General features: G+C 37.3%; 1 protein-coding gene across 2 annotated transcripts in view; it reads right to left on the minus strand.

The window, feature by feature from the left end:
* The window catches only part of UNC13C (unc-13 homolog C), a 130,016-nt gene that overhangs the window by 13,750 nt on the left and 95,090 nt on the right, over positions 1-21,176 (minus strand). For both annotated transcript variants that reach the window (XM_041418919.1, XM_041418920.1), the window contains 7 exons: positions 18,288-18,365; positions 11,508-11,596; positions 9,143-9,292; positions 7,762-7,885; positions 5,248-5,304; positions 4,136-4,216; positions 500-647 (listed from right to left, as the gene is read on the minus strand). In XM_041418919.1, the coding sequence (XP_041274853.1) occupies positions 500-647; positions 4,136-4,216; positions 5,248-5,304; positions 7,762-7,885; positions 9,143-9,292; positions 11,508-11,596; positions 18,288-18,365 (727 nt within the window). The remainder of the gene's footprint in view (positions 1-499; positions 648-4,135; positions 4,217-5,247; positions 5,305-7,761; positions 7,886-9,142; positions 9,293-11,507; positions 11,597-18,287; positions 18,366-21,176) is intronic.

Consider the following 21,176-nt stretch of genomic DNA (forward strand, 5'->3'; position numbering starts at 1 on the left):
CAATTATTTCCAGATTTACTGTCCAATTAAAACTTTCTGATTCTTATGAGCTTGAGCAAGGTAATTCATTAGATCAGTAAATTGTGTTCTTTCCCAAAGACATGAAGTGGCAGGTAGATAATTTTTTACAAATGCTCATTACATTCAAAAGAAATCTAGTAAAGATTATTATTATGCAAAAATTTGCAGCTTTCAGAATGAAGAAAACATTCAGCTTGGAATATAATGTGTGCAGTGCTCCTGCAAATAACCCTGGTGCTCTGTGTGCACCCAGGGCTCAGGGATTGTTCTTCCTGTGCAGTCACAAGCCCCTAAAGGAACTGCCCTCAGGTAAGCCCCAACAACAGCATTAGAGAAGGGATAACCTCGATAACATCCCATGGGCAAATCTGTGTCAATAAACTCTAAAATACCACAGGGGCTAGTAATCTGCAATCAATAATTTAGAACATGTAAAATGTAATAGGATGCATTTCTGTGTCCCTTGCAGATCACTTACTCTGAGAAGTTTGCGTGGCTATAAACTTCTTTATCAAGGCGTCAGTAGTCTGTGTGTAAAGGCTGAGAGCGTATTTGAGGGACTGCAGGTCTGGGCTCTTCTCCAGGAAATTCTTTTTCAGCCCACTTCCTCCAGCATGGAAGTATTGCTAAAATGAAAAAATAAGTATGGCTGTTCACAGAGGAAAAGAAAGACCTCAGTTACAGACATACAACTTCAAGCAAAATTCTTAAATGAATGTTTGGAATTAGCAACAGGCATGTCTAGATTTATTATAGCATTTGAGATAACTCTCATAATCTCTAGTACAAAGCTTCTTTCCAAGGGTAAAAAAATTAAGTATAAAGGGAAGAAATATACAAAAGTTTGATTTTGGTCTTCATGATCTGAAGTATTAATTTGCAAAACTGGAAAATATTTGCAGCATTCTTTTAGGTTGCAGAGAGTGGAATGAGTTTTAATTCTTTATCTAAAAAGCCCCAAAACAACAAACCCCTCTTAAATGAAGGCATGGTTTACAAGCCAGTGCTCATAAAATATACAGGATAAAGGACTTATACAGGGAAAAGGGAACTTTGTAAAAAATTTCAGAGAGAATACTCTAGAGTGTGAAGTTATTGAGTAGCAATGTGAAAAGAGGACTTCTGGTTCTACTGGCATAGCTAGATTTGGAAAAAAAATATGCTTCTAACTTTGACACATCATTGTTGACTATATGAACCATATATACATATATATATATATATAAATATATATTATGCTTTCAATCCCAAAGCTGAGTTCAGAAAAATTAGGGGACAGATTCTTCCCTTTTTCCTTCCACAATGAAGAATTTTTCCTAAAGCTTTGTACAGGACAGTGTTTGGTGAATTAATACATGTTAGCCACAATGAAAAGATAAATGTGCTACATACCTTCATTTTGTTCAAACACCTTGCAAAGCATTTTGCAACCTTCATTACAGTTCTAGGTCTCAAGATCAATAAAGCTCCCATTAATGGCTAATTAGTAAAAATAAACTGTTTTTCAGGAGCACAATGACTGCTTGATGAGATACAGTATTGGTCCACTCTGTACAGGGAGTCTTAGGGACTGTGAGCAGAATTTCCTCTCCCTGCCTTTTTGCAGTGTTGCCAAAGGAATAGATGCAATATCTACATTCCAGTTCACATGCACACATCTCCTCTAAATGCTGTATCCCAGCTTATCTGGCCAGCTCAGACCTACAGTCCACATATGCCCTTTGCACACATTTCACCTTTCAGATCTCAAGATTCTGCAGGAGATGAAACATAAATTTTTCATAACAGTTATTATTTACATTTCTGTATTGCTGCCTATTGACTTTTAAAGGGAAAAAGTATCTGTAGAAGCAAAACAGAGGATTTGAAGTCATCAGGCTGCAACATTTTATATTATTTTAACACTGTGGGGGCACTTAGTGTCAGTTTAAAAGGTTCTGAATAAGTCTGTCTTTCCAAGCAAAATATTTCATACAATATGTTCCAAAAAACCTCTCATCTTAATTGCTCAAGCATTTAGTTATGATTTCACTAAGAATCATAATAATTTATAAGCAAGTGTTAAAATCTGTTAATATTTCCTGCTATTGTGACAATTACTGTGATTTTTTGAAGTTGTCTCTCCCAGTAAAATGTTATCTGCAGCAGCAGCTACACATGGCTGAAAGCTCGATGAAAGCTGAGTCATATAAAGAAACAAAGACACCTGACCCTTGTTTTCCTGAGTTTTTAACTACTTTTTTTTTGTTTTCCCTATAAATGGTAATTTTTGCAAGCAAACCAGCCTGTATGGAACTGAGTATAGAAATATAATGAGTAAACAGTTTTACAAATTCAGATGGATCTGTTATTACCATGTTCCTTAGAGATGGAAAACTTCAAATAATTCCCCTGCTACTCTTGCTCCTCTCTGTAGGTTTGTAGGTGGCACAAGAGGTTTGAAAGCCACACTGACAAATGAAAGGGGCAGATGTCAAGTGCTTGAGCCACTGCAGCCTCAGCCCAAAGCTGCCAATGCCACACAAGCCCCTTTGGGTGCTGGTTTCTCTTTGTAGAGGGTCTCTGGGTGTACAGAGAACTGGGACATCATTGTCAATGGACATTGTCTCTGGGCTGACATAATGAGGTACCAGAGAACTCAGTCTGTGATAACTGAGACCAGAAAGCCACTTCTCCTAACTGTAAATTACAAATTAAGCTGAAAAATATTAAATAGTTATATAAATTGCTATGGTTCTCTTTATATAATACAAAGATTGATGATATGCTATATATATTCACGATTAAAAATATTACTTTAATTTATATTTGTCAAAGGATTAATAACACCATCCACTATTAAATGATGGTTGTTTCCCAGTGAATGAAATGAAAGGAAAAATAAAAAAGACTGTAAGTGGAGATACTTCCCTGCAAAACCCTTCCTTACCATAATCAGCTACCCAATTTCTGAACACACACGCACACACACACACACACACCCCACATGCCATTTTTGTCATTCTCCTATTCTTACCTGGGCAACCATGATTTTTGCTTTTAAATAAGCTGTATTTACTGAGCATTTCCAAAACAATTTCTATATTTTGATCATTAAACTTATGAACTACACTCCAAAATAAACTTAGCAGTTTCTTTTTTCTTGAGTTAACTCATAAAGTTTGCCTTTTTTTACTTTCTACCAGTATAAGCCCAATTTCTGCATGATCAAGGTTAAGTGTTTTGGAAATGATTTTGCCATATCAGCTTGTAAGTACAGCAGGCAGTTATAATGCACACAGTCATTGCCTTACAATTTGAAAGGGTTTCTCAGGAAGCATTCTTTAGCTCAGTTAATGAATGTTATGAACTATTATAATTTAGCACACAGATATTAGGATGCTGAATTAAGAAAGAGATTTTCCCTACTTAATCTTTTCCCTCCAAATCTAGACATTTTTAGTAAAATGGTCAACACCTATTCTCCCTTTGTAAGAGTTTAAGCACTGGAAACTTAGGCAAGGTTAGAGTTTACATTTTTCCCAATTTTTATGTGTTTAGAAAATTATTAGAGTCATATATTTCACGCAGCTTACTTTGGGAGTGTACTTCAATTTGTTCCATTTTTCAATTTGTTCAATTTAGTTCCACAACATTACTAATTCCCATTTGTTTTTATTTCTGAAAGAAATGCCAATTCCAATACAAATAAAAAAAAGGCAATTGGGAGCTCTCTCTGTTGCTTTTTGCTTGCCTTGCAGACTGTTTTATTGCAAAACACTTGGTCATCAGTATTTCCTCTTACCTATATCTTCAATTTTATACTTTAGTAGCTGCCTCCTTTACCTTCCTGATGTGCTGTCCCTTCCCAGCAGGCAGGAAAATATACTGTTATTCTAGAAACTGATTGCTTTTAAGTTATTTATACTAACTAATAATCCAGGCCAATGTGAAAAAGACTGATAAGCAAATTAAATAATATGTTAATTAATAATGTAGTAAATATTCCTAATGACTTTTGATTTCAGAAATCATCTTCATGAACACTGTGTGAAAGTCTGCAGTCTTTTATCTGAAAACCAATCAGTGCTTGTTGGGCATTCCAGCAGAGAGCAGGAAAGACACAGAGCTGTACCTTGATAGTAACGAGTGCCACGTCCATTATTGCACACTGCCTCAGGGTCAGGCTTTTGGCTTCCTCACGGATCACATGGTCCTGCCAAGCAAGAGAAGAGTGCAGTTGGTTTGAAAGAGACAGTATTGTGAATATCTGTTCTTTGCAAAACAAACATCCACCAAAAGCCCCCCAAGACTATGATTAACAGGGATTAATTCAGAATCCTTTCACAACAAATTATAACCTAGAGCAATTGTGTTGTTTCCTGAAAACACAGACTGTAGAGAACCAGATTCACTGGTTAATACTGAGCATTACTTCTTTTCCTAGGATGCATTATTTCTCTGTTTTGGGGGATGGGAGAAAGGTTAAAATTTAACTTAAAAATTATATTAGATGATATAAAGTAATTAATTTTAATAATAAACCTGACAGTTTAACAGATGTTTGTTAATGCTCTATGTTAAAAAAAAAAGAGGGGTTCCTATAGAACATGTTAGACATAGAGTGACTACACTCCTGTTAAATCTTTGTCTAAATAAGCAGTCAGTGATTTATTATGTGATATTTGAACTCCTCTAGCAAACTGCACAATCATTCATAGAGGCCCCAAATACCACATTTCTGTAGAAATGTGAAATCCTAATGGCAGAAATGCCTGGCAAACAGCTGACATCAGTATCAAATATATCTGCTGTCCATCCAGTGGACTCCAGCACTGAAGTGCTGAAGACTTTACTGCAGAGGTACATACTATGTTTCAATGCACATAAATAATCCACAGAAAGAAAATTGCTGGTATTTATACCTTAAGGGCTTTTTCAGAAGCAAAGTTGTTTTTGTTTTTGTTATGTGTAATGCTTGTAAGGCCTGGTTGTGCAATATGGGGATGATGGCTTCTTGACCCATGTAGTGATCACTTACCATATAAGCATAGAGTCTTCTACTCATAACTTGATTTTGATGAAACGGTGCAACAGTTATTCACCTCTGAGTAGTTACTGTCATATTCACTCTCATTATACTACATAAGAACAAGAATGAGGCATGAGGTTTGGCCTCACAGTCATTAATATTTCCTCCTTTTTTTGTTAGTGCAAACCAGTCACAGATTCATCTGGCTCCATTACCTTGAGTTTTGACAGTTGTCCAAGATCTTTGGCTGCACTGAATATCATCTGGGGCCCCTGTAATCACATTGAAAATTAAGGAAACAGACTCACGACAGCATGTTTGCTTTTTATGTCAACATAGTCTTATTTTCTGCTAAAACATTGGCCAAACTCTTCGTTGTGCAAAGCTAAATAAAAGTTTCAGTTGCACAGGAGACACATTTTCATTCAATTGATAAGGCCAAGTGCTTGAATGCCTGCAGCAAGATTCCCTCCAGTATTCTATAGCTGATACAAATATTGCACTTTCTGCTGAGAGTGGTTTTGTGTTCTCCTTTCTGCTGTCTCATTTTGTGTTTTATACAAAAGCTAAGGCTGTGAGTGTTCTCAGTGTGTGTCAGTGAGATGTTTGTCCATAACTGCAGCTCTCTGGTGCTGTGCTTACATTAACAATCATGCTGGGAAGTGAGCAGCCCTGAGGAACCTGCAAAAGCCTGTGTTGGGGGAATCCTCAGCTGAATAAAGCACGGCACAACAGTGTGCTGTGGGCCAGAGCCCCTTTTTTAAAGAAAACATATTGAAATGTTATGAAGTGAAAGCAATATTTCACAATAGCCAAATCCTGGCATGACACCAAAGGCCAATGCCTACACATTTGTCTCAGACAAACAGAATCCTACTGTAATTCCATGCTCACATCCTTTATCACCATTACTTCGAGCAACATAATTACCAGTGCAGTTACATGGCAGCTATCAGGAAGACACAGTTCTGATTAAGTGAATTTCATAAAAAAGTTTCATCCAACTTACACTGGAGTAATTTTTCATTAGACTTTCTGTTCCAAAGAGTTTCATTTTCCAGAAATAATTTTGCTTCCTATATGCTTCATTTGAAGAAAATGTAATATAGAACTGCAGTTTAAGTCTTCATTATTTTTTAGTAGCAAGAATGGTAAGATAAATATGTGTGTGTGTATATATATATATATATATATATATATATGAAAAAATAAACCCCCTTTCTGAATGCCTGTGCCTCTTAACCTCAAACAGAAATAAATATTCAGGGCTAGAAAATCTCTCAGAGTATCCTACTTTTCAGTGATTTTCTTTAATGATGTGTTCAATAGTGCACAAAAATATCAAAATAAATGGACTAGTTCACAATACCTACCAGAAACACTCTATATAGAGGGTACCACTAAGGAAACTCCCCTTTGAACAGATTGTCCTATGAATAATTGGTCCTGCATAAAGCTAATAAACACATTTCCTAACACATGATGGAAAATGCAGTTACCCAATGGAAATGCTACCTCTGTATTTGCACATCAAATTTGCACCAAGAAGTTTGAAAAGCAAATTAAAGATCTCAGAAATGTAAATTTGAAACTTATTGAAAGAGAGATTGATTTAATTATGCCTAGTTAACAAGGTCATTACAGTAAATATGAAGAAATTCAGTGTCTGGAGTCCTGGCCATGATCAGCTTGACACTAGAATTTTTAATAGTTCAGGTAATTTCATTACTATTTCTGCACCATTTATACATTTTCTATTAGAGCTTTTCTTCAATATATTATAATAAGATTTAATGATATGCCTTTGACTTATGGACCCTGACTAACAGCTTTTTAGCAGCTGAAGTGGTACCACAGGATGTGTAACAGCAAAGTTGCCAAAGGCACACTGTGGCAGCGTCACAATTAGCTTGTCATAAAATGGTCAATTTATTTTAAACAAGATTGAATAAAAGAAGAATGAACAGTTATGTTAAAAAAAAAAGAAAAAGAAAAAAAAAAAGACAATTATGAAAAGGCCTCCAAGCCAGGCTCTCTTTTGTGATCCTTTGTCAGGATTAGATTTCACTGTTGCCCTCGGCTCAGCCAGCAGGGTTCACATCAGGCCATGTCCCAAAAGAGGCTCCTGGGCAGCACCACTTGGTAAGGACAGCTCTCTTCCCTCTTTCCCTTTTCTCGGCAGGCTGGAAATGCAGCTCTGCCCAAAGACGACCTCCTGTCAAGGCTGCTATTAAAATCCCCCAAATCTTTAGTGCTATATTTGGCTGAAGCTTCCTGATGTTAATTAAGTGTTGCCTCAAGATGAGGAATGGCACAGCAGGCAGGCCTGGAGCATGGGCTGGGCATCCCTGGCTTTCTCAAACCTACACAAATGGAAGTGATTGAATTACTGATATGACTAGGAACACTCTTTGTGTAACTGTGCACAGTGAAGCCGAGAGAGAAATCAGATTTAAATGAAACCCCTTGTATGAGAGCACATGACTGTATTCATAAAAAGTGCTCTGATTTGGGGCAGGCAGTAAATGAAGGAGTGAAGTCTTCCTCATCCGCTAAGAGCAAGCTGGCTGCACGACTGTGAGACACCAGGGAGCAACACTGCCTGCAGTGCAGGTGTTACTCCTCGTGCTCAGGGTACAGAACAGGATAGTGTCAGACCCTTGGCAACACCTGCTCAGGCAATTATTACAATCCTTTGTATCAACTGAGAATTGCTCTGCAACACTTACGGTTTGGTCTGTCAGTGGTGGAAGCACAATTTGTTTTTCTATTTTGTTTAAGACTAACTTCCAGAGCTCTTTCAAAACCCGTTTCAGAACTGTCTTCTCACAGATTTTTGCAGAGACACTCAAGCTGGAATAAAACAAAACCACAAACCATTCACCAAAATCAGCATTATGGCTTCAGAGGTGTTCTATCATGCTCAGATTAATTGCCATTAAGGTTTATATTTTCTCTAGTAATAAAAATTTCTTAGTAGCTAAATTATTTTGCTATATTATCAGTAAATATTTTTGGCAAAAAGACTTGCACATTACAAACTTATATAAATCTCTGCTATCTAATTTAATGCTTAGTATATCACTGATGCATATTTATTGAAAATGCAAAATCATGATGAGTTAAAAGTTTGATGGATGATACAATTTAGCAATCCCACGCCCCTAAATTAAAGTTTTAGTATATAATTTGTTTATGTCTTAAAAATAAAGAGCAACTGTCTCTCTTGTTTTGTATTTCTACTGGGATGCAGAAGTGGTTCCTGACAGCTAATGCAAATTCGCTGCTACTGTTTGGAAGCATTTATTTCTGTATACTGACATGTCTGAGCAATCTTTCTATGTATTACTTACAGTAAAATTAAATTTTTAGGGAACCTTTTCCATCTTCACTTTGAAAATTTCTGGCTGGGGAAAACTCGCATAAGGAACCAAAGGAGTGTGTAACTTGTGACTGGAGACCTTGAGTACAGGATCAGTGCCAGGCTCCTTGTCCTCACAGCCACATCCAACAAAAGGCCACTGGTGTTTGACAAGTACCAAGGACACCAATGTGCTTATAGATGTGCCTGTGCTACACATGGCCTTTCAGAATGTGTCATTGCAGAATGATGATAGCATAAATTATGCTTACTTACAGAAGCCAGAATGAGTTTGCAGGATCCTCTCAAAACTTAGCATTTTACCAAATGAAAAAAAAGCTGCTATTTAGATGATGACCTGGTTTTTGGTGACACAGAAGTGAATATCAATAAGCAGTGGGACATTGGGTACAAGCCTAGAACAAATGCCAGACAATTTCAGTGTAGGAATTACTTCTGTTCATCACAATCTTCATAGCACAGCCTGTGGAGGAGAGACCGTGCACTGGCTCATTTTCAATGACTCAGAACATGACAAGACACGGGAAGACAAGCCTGTAGCTTATGTAAAAGTTGCTCAGCGTAAGTAAACAGGTTAGGCATGGAATTCTGCACACAGTGAATAATAAAAATATTAAAAATACTACAGAGTGCTTCCAGGTATCAGCAGTGCTTCAGAGTAAAACCAAGTGTGCCTGACTGCAGCATCCAGTTCCCAGCCTGCACACAATCCAGCCTGCCACACTTACGTTGTGTCCAGGGAATCCATGAGAGGCCGAAGCACAATCTCAGCATCAATGGCTGCACTGTTCTTATTGGCTGCTGCATTCCCATTTCCTCTCATTTGATTCAGTTCATTGCTCATTTGTCTTACACAATCTTCAATAACAAATTGGAAACTATAGGACGAAGAAAAAAGGAGAATGAAAGAATTCTGGGAGAAAAAACAATAATGATGATTTTGCATCAGGTTCCTCAACAAGACTTAAATATTTTCTGCAATGATGCAGTGTTCAAAGTCGAAGATACTGTGGTGTTACAGTCGGAAAATAAGTTCTACTGAGCATCACAGCTCATATAAATAATTCATGCCATGTTTTGATCTTTTCTCTGCATTGCTTCAATTCTGCCACAATTTTCATAGCCTTGTAGGTGTGCCAAATATTTATTTTCTGAAAGCAAGAGATGTATCAGAATCTATAGGTTAGATGTGATTGACTGCCAGCTAGGAACAACTTCTCAAGATTTTATTTTTGGTGTGAAAGGATGATACAAGCAGGTGATGATAAATAATTTTTCTCTTGATGGTTAATAGCAACCAGCTATTAGCTTTTATATTCTACTTGAGGTGAAATCAAAAACTCCTACTGATTCTACCCTGTTTGGCTCAATTTGACTTTTTCCAGATTTCACAGTCAGTGCCTTCAGAAGGTTTTTTTACTTCTTTCAACTACACAGCATTAAAACACTTGGACTGTTTAAAATATCCTTTTGCAAAAAAACCCCCTTGCTTTGAAGCACTCAGACTCTTCCTCCTGGGAGGAATCTTTTCCACTTCAAGGTGACTGTGAACACATCCTTCCTCCTCAAGTTTGCATCTGCTCAGCTTTTCTGAAAACTGTTCTATTTCCTAACTGATCTGGTTGAGTGTCTGACAGTCTTAAAGTGCTATTGATGTGATAATCTTTTGACAACATATTGACACAAAGCAGAAACACAGCAGTTAATCAGTCACCAGTTCAGAGGCAGGAAGAGTCTCTGCACACACAGTAATTTGGTTTATGGGTTGATTTGTGATGGATCAAAACGGTTTGGGATTAGTTTATGAACAGAAATGCAAAACAGAGGCCAAAAATACATGGGACCTGTTAAGCTGAATAGATAAATGGCAAAGATTAACTTGAGGAAAGTGAAAGAGAATTTACTGTGAGAGAAAAGAAACAATAAGTTGTTCCAGTAACATGGCTAATTGTAAAAAGAGAACACAAAACTCCATGTGACATCACTGGAAAAATCAGAAACTTTTCCAAAAGCACTTGGAAGTACACTTACCTACACACTTTAAAGCCCTAGTTAAAATCAACACGAGGCAGCTAGTGAAACTGCTCATGGAAATTCGTGGGACCCGTCCCTCCAACAAAAGCCAAAATAATGCATTGCCTTTCTTGACGTTAGACATCTTTCCAACGCTGTTAACCTCACAGACCCAAGCAGTAAACTGACCCATGAGGAATGTTCTGGCTATGTGGAGCATGTCCTACACTGAGCTATTCTGGGTTTGCTGTTGTAGAAACCTAGTTGTCTCATTCAGAAAGAAGCCCTGGAAAGAAATATTATTCATGCACTGTCAATGATCCGAGAAGCAGAGCCTGGGAGCAAAAGTACAGCAAGACAATACAACAAACTAAGCACACAGAAAAAAGCAGACTGTCCACCCAGACTGCCCATCGATGGATTAAATAAGCAACTACAGACTTTGCTTAATGAGCACTACTACAGCACTAATCCCTCTTTCTTCAATTTCTTTTTAATTTGAAGCAAAAGTAACTTGCTACTTATACCACAAGCACTGCTGGCACAGCACCGTACACATTCAAGACTGCAGTGTGCACTCTGATTAAGGAAAGGTTTTGAGAGTAAGGCTCAGTAGACAATTTTTGAAGAGCCACAGGCAAGCAAATGACCCAAGAAGGCCATTCACAATGACCACCTGAAGCAGGCTAAGCACAGGCAGACAGCCTGGTTGAAGCAGGCCACTTGGAAAAAGCTGTCAGTCTCAGGAAGGAACATAAACATTGTCAGAGAGGAAAGTTTCCCATAGCTTCAGGCAAAAAACCCCAGTGACATTGGTTTCCAAAAAGCAGAACAAAAGCCATCAGCCTCACCTCTGTAACATGTTCATGCCCACAGATGATGTTCAGTTGTCTTTACAGCGAGGTTGTTGTTATTTGTGTTAGAGTCTAAACACATACACACACAAATTCACACCACTCCACCAGGGTAGAAGCAAGCCATGCCTCAGGACATCCAAGTAACCACCCAGACTTCATCAGCGAGGGAGATTTTTTGAGCAGGAATATTCCCCTAAGGTTTGCAGTAAAATGGGTTTGTTACCTTGCAGCATACGTTACACTGAGTTCATCCAACACATTGCTAAGTTTCACCTGAAGTTCTTTTAGAACAACACTAGCTTCAGGATCCAGCTGCAAAGAAATAAATAGAATTTAATTTATTTATACACTAGGTTTCTGGGGTTTCCATTACAATCAATTAATTAGGAATTATGCACTATGGAAAACCAAATGTGGAAACACCTGTTGACACAGGATTGCTTTAGTAGGCCTTGAAATACAATTACCATTAAAAAAAGAAGAAAAAAAAATCTTTGATTACAGCAGGAAATATTTGTATTAGAAATAAAAACTGTGCCATTGAAAAATGACTTTCTGTGGGATTGTGGAAGTTGTGTTGGCAGTCACAAAGGAGAGAACTGTCATTATCAGGCCAGTAGTATCCAACAAGGCACACCAAGAGAAGGATGCTGGAGAAGTCACTGCTGGTGTTAATAGTAATGCAGATGCCTTCATATTTTTATTATTTTTGTACATTTCACTGCTGTTGGTATTTTGTTTTGTGATTTGCATTGAAGTTGTTTCCATATTTCATTTGTTTCCATAATGCAGTGTAAAATTAGAACAGCCAGCACTGAAAAAGATGGCTTGAAGAATATCCATGCCAATTCTACTGACAGAGGATGTGGGAAAGGACTCTACCAAATTTCAGTACTGCTGTTTTTAAAAGCCATTAGGCAAACAAAATTCAAGCACAGAGCAACATATTCTGATGCTCTGATACAGGTTTTCTAAACATAGGAAAAAAGTTAATGCAGGGGAGAAATATATTTTTACATTTACAGGCATGAGGATACATGCATGGATATTTAATCAAAAAGGTACCCCATTGATATTGATCAGCAAGCTTGTTTATTTGCCATGGATTCTTTTTCAAATAAAAAATAATAATTTTTTATATCCCTGATCTTTAGCAGAAAAAAATAATTACAACCCATTCTGGGATATGATAGGTGATCACCAGGATCAACAACTGAATGTGAATTAATAGCTGATGTTCCAGGTCTTTCAGCTGTCTACATCACAGTGTTAAGGAATGATTTCCAATGATAACCCTTAATTTGTGGATTCTGTTCTGCAATAAGGTCAGGTACAGATCTTCCGACAATTTCAAAGGACACTGTACATTCAGAATACATAATCAGGGCTGTTTCTATTTTCTATCTTTCAACTGCATGAGTAGTGTTTGGTGCTTATTTTTCCTCTGGTGCTTCAGAGCATTGCGGTGCAGCAGGTCAGTTCTTTTAATCACACCTCAGAGAAAAGGGGAGGTTGTTGCAGCACACGGGATAATTTACTTGAGACTACACAGGAATTCTACAGCAAAACAAACTGAAATAGATCCAATGATCTACTGTGTTTTAATCTTAGACCATCCTTTATCCCCTTAGAGGTTATGTGTGGGTTAAAATAATAGAAAATCCAAGATTTTCACTACAGGTTTTGACAAGAATCTGAAATAGGTGGTAAGGGGGAATTACCACACATCCTTTAGAGGATACTTGGTGTCATGTACTTCTCTTCTAATCTGAGATGCTTGTACTTTACTTATTACTGTAAGTACTTACTGTGACTACTTACTGATTTAGTTTTGAATTACTTTGCATTGAGAGAACTTCTTTTGCTTCTGTATATCTTAGTAGTGTCCCTGGCAGATACACTTTGACAGTTCATACACTTAAAGTGATTGCTTTCTTTCATATGAAGACCAGGAATTAAAAAGGCAATTTTACTGCAATGTCTATATTAGTAAACAAATTAAGACTTTGCTGTCAAAGGCAAAGATTTTTCCAGGAAATGTACATCACTAGGGAATTATACTGTCTCCTTTGGAAGGATACATACAAAGCCCAAATTTAAGACCATTAGAATATAAACATTTAACAAACACTGAACACACAAGCATTCACACTGAACATGATACATGTCAAGGAAAACAAAATACCAGGCAAGCAGAAGACTCAAAATTTCTTAGCAGATCATGCACAAACTAGAGAATCGCCTTGTTACTGGGCCTATAGAGGTCAATGGAGCTACTTTCTATCAGAGGTTGTGGTGATAACCAGAAAACAAAATGTATCTGCTAAATTCACCTGGAATTGAACTTAGTCCAGCCAAAACTGGATTGAATGCTAATGCCAGATTGTGGACAGTACACACATTATAGAAGGATGCATGCAACTGTTAAGCATTTTAGAGGCTTTGTGCTCACAAATTGCAGGAACAAGTTTGTGTGTGCACAGCTGGAGGCATCTGGCAGGACCCCCAGGCCTGTGTGTCCATGCTCATGCCCGTGGATGGGGTGGCACGGGGAGGAGTGTGACACAAAGAGGTATGCGGGCTGCCCGGGCAGGTGTGCCACACCTGGCCATGCTGGCATCACTCAGAAGATGTCAGCAAGAGTTTTAAATGCTACTTCTCTCTAGGTACTGGAAAATATGGTGATTTGGGTGTCTCACCAGAACTGAAATGTGCACTTTTCATTTTTTTATCGTGTGCTTTCTGTGTGCTAATGTTTGTCCTCAGGCATCATCCAAATGTGCCAGAGCATGACCTTTTCTTTTTCCTGAGATGGCAGAGCTAAGATGGAACCATGGAAGTGAGAGGCAATGCTGATCAGCATCTGAGATGATGTCATAGAGGGGAATATAGACATGAAAATGAAGTATTTTAGGTATTCGGGACTTCTCTTTTTCTCTTGAAATCTCATTTGCTTCATAGAGTTTGGTAAAGAAGGAATGAAAACTAGCAAACTTCCCTGAACATATTTCAGGAAAATAAAAGGAAAAGGCTCTACTTGAGCCTGATTATTTTGGGAAGAAAAAACAACAAACCAACAATAAATCCAGCTATGAGTGTCATTAGTGCACCATATCCAGTTTAAGCCACAAAAAAGAAAAGACAACACATTTATCCCTGGGACATTTGTATTCTGGATTCTGTTTACAGTTGCCAGCATGTGGACTAGCCTTAAAATACATTGGAGTAGGTTGCTCAGGTTTCAAAATTGGATTTTTTAAAGGAGCAAGTTTATTTCATTAATAATGTGTAAATCATTCTTAATATTCTTGGCTTTTCTAGGCTCATATTTCTGTTATTTTACCATGGTCTTAAACAGCAGAATTAAGTTTTACCCACATACTCATTATTTTGTTGGCACATCTATTGATTATGCATTATCAAAGAGACAATTAGAAATTTGACTTTTTCTGAATGCTGCACAAAAACTGACAACACATTTGCTGAACAGCTGAAAAAATAAGAAATAGTTAAACATCATAGCTTCCAAATTCTGCCTGTCTAAAACTGTGATTTTTTGATACAGACAAGCCTTGAAAATGAGTTAAAATCTGATGAATTTGGCTGCTTTCAGTGTGCTAAATTGAGGTACTTCCTGCTGTAATTTAATGTGTGCTAGTATGGACATAATCTTGTTAACTGCAAAATTGGTGGTGTTTCTGCAGGAAACTATAGAGATGCAAATTACTTTTGCATGAGTTAAATGGAACCTCTCTAATCTGAATCCCATTTATCTGCAATTTCACAGGTCTAATTACTTATAGTTTCCTAATGGGACCACCTGGTTACTTCCGTTCAGAAAACAGTTTTACATATTTTCTGTATATCTGGCAAAGATACAGCAAAGGTATTTATCAGCTCCATCACTTTAGGATGGAGCTTTAGGGGTTGTTTTTGTCTCTGATACACATCTCCCTTCCTCCACCCACAGCCTTGGGACAGTGAGATGTGAGATGTTTGGCTGCCACTGCTCTGGGTGCACTGGAAAGCACTTGGGCTTCTGTACAAGAGGTAAAGGTGGACACTTCAGAACAATTCTGCTCAAGTCTGGTCTTCTGTCACCCCATCAAAGTCTTTAAGGCCACATATAGATTCCTACAGGAATTCCTAAGATTTATATGTAAAGTTGGAACTGAATTTACCAAAGTGGGAATATGATTTATCTACAGTTAATATAATATTGTCATACATAAACAAGCCCCTTTTGCTTTACACTTTTTTTTTTGATCCTAATTACTGTAAATTATTTCTGCCATGTTCTGTCATCTGGTGTAAAGCAACACAAGCATTGGCTTCTCTTCTTTCTCTTTTATCAGCTTCCAGCTTGTCAGGCATGAAAAAAGTATTTAGTGCAAATATATGCATTCCTTTTGGATGAAACAAACAGGAGCTAAACCAAAATTCTGTGATGATGATCTGTTCTCACATTTTTGGACTTGATTTACAAAAAAGCAAACAATGGGTTGGATGCACTTTATTACTCTTTCTTACGGCAGACTGTTCTCATTGATATGATTTGTAAGCACCCTCCCTGCTTTGCTGCAGCAGAGAACAGTTAATAAAGAAGCCTATCTTGTTCAGACTATTTTATTTTAATGATGGGGGATCTGAGAAACCAGTTTTTTCTCTATTTATAGAGCTCCCTGCCTGCAATGTGCAATAAGCCTACTCTGAACAGAGGGACTGCTGCTTGATTGTGGTTATTTTGACTGCACAGTTTGAAAGACATACTGCTCACAGTGTGACACTGAGGAGATTAACAGCATTTAATTTTTCTTAGAATTAGTTTTGCTTCAACTGAAATAGGTCTCATTATTTTGCTGAAAATCATCTGACTTTTATGCCCTCCATAAGTGAAATATTAAACTGTTTTTTTCCTTCAAGGAAACTGCTTACAGATTTTATTGCTGGCTTTGTTTCTTCTAAGTACCAGTTCAATAAGCCAAATTGGCCATTAGCAGTTGTGCCTTTGGAACAGAGAGAGGAGTAAGTATTCGAACTGGAGGACAAACATTTTAGTGGTGACTTGATATGGGTGAAAAAAAATTGAACATGAATGTGCTTTCTTCAAGAAATTGCCCTAAAAGTCTGAATGTCTTTTTAAGATCCTTTCTCTTAGACTGTGAGTCAGAGATGTACTTAAGACATCTAATGAAGGGATTATAGAAAAATATATCCAAATTGTCTCCGTGGGTTGCATGTCGCACCATATTTGTAGGAAATTCTGCTTTGATACTGTAACAACCTTAATAATTCATCCTCATTAACATCAAAAGGAAACAAAAAAGGATGAGAAGTCATAAGAAGTTTTGAAAGAAAATTGCTATGAAAAATTCCTAATTTTTAAAATGTTATTATATAAGGCATTAGGAGCAAATGAAAAACCAATATTTTCTTGGGGAAAAGGGGACATTTTAAAGATTCAAGCAAATATTCAGGTTGAAAATAATTTGATAGAAATAGATATAAAATGTGACTCAGCTTTCCTCTGCCCTTGTCATTATCCCAATTTATGGACATTTACCTGTTTTCATGAATCATGACATTAAAAATTAAGTTTGGATCCAAGACCTAATACAAAAGTACTTTGCACAGAACATAAAAGCATGGAGGACAAGATTACTTGTAATATTCAGAGAGGGAAAGGTGTATAATAGGAACCACAAAAACAGCCACTTCTGGATGATGAGTATTTATTTTCAAAGTTTGGTAGGAAATTTGCAGTGACAAGGCTGCAGAAATTGATTTCCTGTTATCCAGAGCAGGAGGTATTTCTGCTGTAGCAGAAATTCAAGGCGCAGTTCCTGGCTCAGCAGAGCCTCCACACCCTGGAGTGACTCTGAAGGTGCATCTGGAGGCTTCAGTTCCTTGTGTGGCATAGGGGACCCATCTCACCTCTGCAGGGTCCCACTGTGGATGTGCAAATATGAAATGCTGTGTTTTTCAGTTTTCTCCATATAGTGTGGCCACATTAGATCAAAATTTTGGGAATCTATCAAGCTACAGCCTCAAGAAGAAAAAGGATGATGTATGCAAAACTTAATTTTTAAAGCCAGCTATTGATAATATGGGTAGGATATTCATGTTCTAAACACTGCTTCTCAACAAGTAGACAGGATTTTTTCTATGGCTATGAAGATATGTTAATTTCTTCATCATGTTTTAGAACAGTGAAAGACTACAGTCTGGAAGATACTGAAGCACTGTTTATGTTCTTTTACTGTTGGACAGGACTTCAGGCTCTTTTAAATCTTCTGAAATGAAAAAGGGGGTAAAGCTGAGGATGTTTTGAACTGTCGAGTAACAGATCTTGGTGAAATGGTATCTTGAATACAAGCAGGCCCTCAGATATTGAAAAGTGCACTTAAAACATTTTATAGATTTTTTAAAACTCTGAAAGGGTATTGCACTATCGGCTTAGTAAAACTTTTCAGTTTAGTGTCAACTGAATGCCCAAGCATAGCTCTTTTTGATTTTAGATCGTAGGGAATTACACAGATGCATCAATGGAAATAAGTAGAAAATGTGACTGTTTTTAGCTTTAGAAAATATGGTCAGGAATAATAAAAGATGCTTACTATCACAAACCTCATAAGAGAATCTCTCTCCTTCTTTCTTCTGCTCAGTGGATTGCAAGTCAAAGGCATCAGACAAAGACAATGACACATTACAGACAAAACGTACCAATACATAAAAAGCAAAGTATAGTCCAATACAAACATTAAAATAAAGCTGGCACTACAGATTGCAACACATAACACCAGTGCTGAGAAAACATTACAGATCATTAGCATGTGTCTGTGAAATAGTTATGTCATTAGGACAGTAAATAGGTCTTGTGGACTTTTTTTAAAGCATTTTGGGTTTTTTTGCAAGTAGAAGTGAAAGCTTTGAGTAGGTTGCAAACATGGTGCTAATGATCTCTAAGGAACTTTGAATGAACCAGGAAACAGATATGACTCACCTCCTTCCCTCCCATGGACTCAAACATTTTCTCAAGCTGGACTCTTAATTGCTGAATGTTGTTCATCAAGATACAGGCCTACAGAGAGAGATCAAATGTGAGACTTCGCACAACCAATTCTTCAACAGCCCTGCATTCACAGAATTAAAGAAACATTCAGGTTGGAAAAGATTTCAAAGACCATCTTCACTCATACAGCTGTGTTTTTTAGAGGAACTTTGCAGAAAACTGTGACAGTACTGTAACCCAGCTAATGGCTGATGCTTGAATAAATCAAGAGGCAGTTCTGTTAATAACAGAATAATATTTTAGAAATAATTACTTGAAAAGCTGGTGAATAAATTAGGCAATAGAACTCTGTAATCATATTATTTTAGTCTAGAAATGTTGCTGTTTAAGCTAATTTTTAAAGGAACACTGTGCAAAAGAGCCACTGTGCAAAAGACAGAAATTTCTGTGTTCATAAAAGGCTAAAAGTAAAACATTAATAAAAAGAAGGAACTAGTTACAAAAATCATGGAAGAAATAATTTATTACTAGAATCTTGTGTACTTAGATGACTTTATATGCTGGTTTGTTATGGTGCAGATGAAGGAATCAGACAATACTTACCAAAAGAACTGTGGCTGGCCAAGGCCAGTGTGACTGGATTAATTTAGACACTGAGGAAATGCATTTCACTAAGACAAGTATATTTTTTTTCAGACAACAAGGTGGTGATGAAATGATTACAGTGGTTGATACCCATTTATACCTTTCTAGTTAATAGCACGTTCTAATGTACAGCTGAAGCATGATGGGCTCAATAACATGATTTAGCTTTAATTATTAATACATTACTCTCATAGGAATTTGGTGTCAGAGTCCTTCTCAACTTTGAAGAAGAAAAAAAAGAAATTTGGTTTAACTTCTTACTACTTAGATTATTCCTTCCCAGTGAAGCATGCTGCTCCTCCTCCTACAGAATGCAGCTGGCTTTGTGTAGCTGAAGTGTCACCTCTTTGCTCATCTCTTGAACAACCCACAAGCCCCACTTTTATTTGTCTGTCAACCTTCTATTAATTTACAATCACTAAGATTGTATCCTCCTTACCTGTACTATCTCCTGACTTCTAACAAATGAATTATTTTGGAAATTATCTGCAATATAACAAATCAATAATTATGAGAGTTATGATTTGTGATGGGGGTATAAGTAGCTGAATATAACATCTTGTTCCTTTTGTTCCAAACATATGCAAATGCCTTTGGCAATACACTGAAGCTATGGGAGAAACACTTCACACAGAAGCCATTTCAAAGTTTCCTTTGAGGTTGGCTCAGGTGGCTCTTTCAGAGCCTAAGCCTACCTTGGCTCCATGGAAACTTTGCTATTGTTGTCAGGTAAAGATAGTTACTTAAAAACATTCTCATTGTATTTCATTATCTCTCCTACCCTTCAGAACAGTCTGTGCAGCAGTTTACAGGAATCAGACAGATGCAACAACAGGTAAAAGTGGGTGGCAGATACAATATCAGAACCCACATTTGTTTGTAAATGCTGACAGGAGGTGGAAGATAAGAGGCTGTTTTTACATTAGATAAACACCTTTATGAAAAGCATCTTTGATATGCTTTTATTTGAACAGTTTATATGCACATTTTGCAGTGTTTAGTAAGACTACTAACAGTATTGAAAAAGAATGCCAAATTCTAATTTGAATAATAAAAAGTATTCATTTTAATCTCTTCTATTAACTTTAAGGCAGATGAACATTTATTGTAGCTGGAATTAGCAGATCAAATGGACTTTTATTAAGATATGCAAGTATGTAAGGCAAATTCTGTTAAAAAAAGTTATTTCCATCAAAGGCATTTGAGACAATACTTTATACCTGGTTTAATGGAAGGTGCCTCTGCTCACAGGAGAGGGGTGGAAGGAGATGATCTTTAAGGTACCCTCCAACCCAAGCCACTCTTTAATTCATAATGAGATTAATTTCATCTAAAGCCTTCACAAAGATAGATATATGAGAATGACTTCAGAAATGATTCACTCCAACAATTAAAATCTCCCATTGGATAGGCCAAAAGACTACACAAACAGTTAGACTTGATGATTCAATGCTTTATTAGAACTCATTTCTTCAAGAAAGCAGTGAGCTTTATTTAATATTAACATTAAATTCATAGAACTCCCAGTGTTGGATATTTAGCTGCAATAGGTGTCTTTCTAAATTCTACTATTGTGTGTATGTTGGTGGCCTGTAGGCCATCACACTCCCCCTAACTAACAGAGCACTGGCAGATGTCATGCCCAGGATGTGACACAAGGACAAGGAGGTCTGTGATGGTTCAGGGCTGTACCATTGGAGGCGAACAGTCTGAGGATGGGGCTGCAGTTATTGATCCAACTGCAGATTGGTACAGCTGAACAAAACACCACCAAATACAACAGTCATGGTGCTAAAAGCTGCCTGCCATGGGAGAACTAGCTTAGATTGAATATCAATGATATTGAAAAGCCAGTTCCCAAGAATACTTTTCCTTGGTCTTGTTAAAATATTGAAAATGTCTCAACTACATCTTTAGTGTCCATATCTCATTTATTTCTGAGTCCATGGCAATATGATCCTTCATTAGGGACTCCCTTGTAAGCGCTGAGGCAACAAAACAGCACAATTTTCTCCTCCCCTCTGCAGGGGTGAAGCACAGAGAGCAGCAGCAGAAACCTCTGCACACAGAGAGCAGGGAGATTAGAAACTCTCCAGTGCACAAACTGACACACAGAGGCAAGGCAATGCCAAGTGAAAACCCTAAACAAAGACCTCTTATTCTGTCTGAGAAACAAGATGAAGCTAGATTCACCATGTTCACAGTAGTATTAGGCTGTTATCCACTGCATGTTTG

This window comes from Onychostruthus taczanowskii, unplaced genomic scaffold, assembly GCF_017590055.1.
Source record: "Onychostruthus taczanowskii isolate IOZ18803 unplaced genomic scaffold, ASM1759005v1 scaffold6, whole genome shotgun sequence".
Classification (NCBI taxonomy): domain Eukaryota; kingdom Metazoa; phylum Chordata; class Aves; order Passeriformes; family Passeridae; genus Onychostruthus; species Onychostruthus taczanowskii.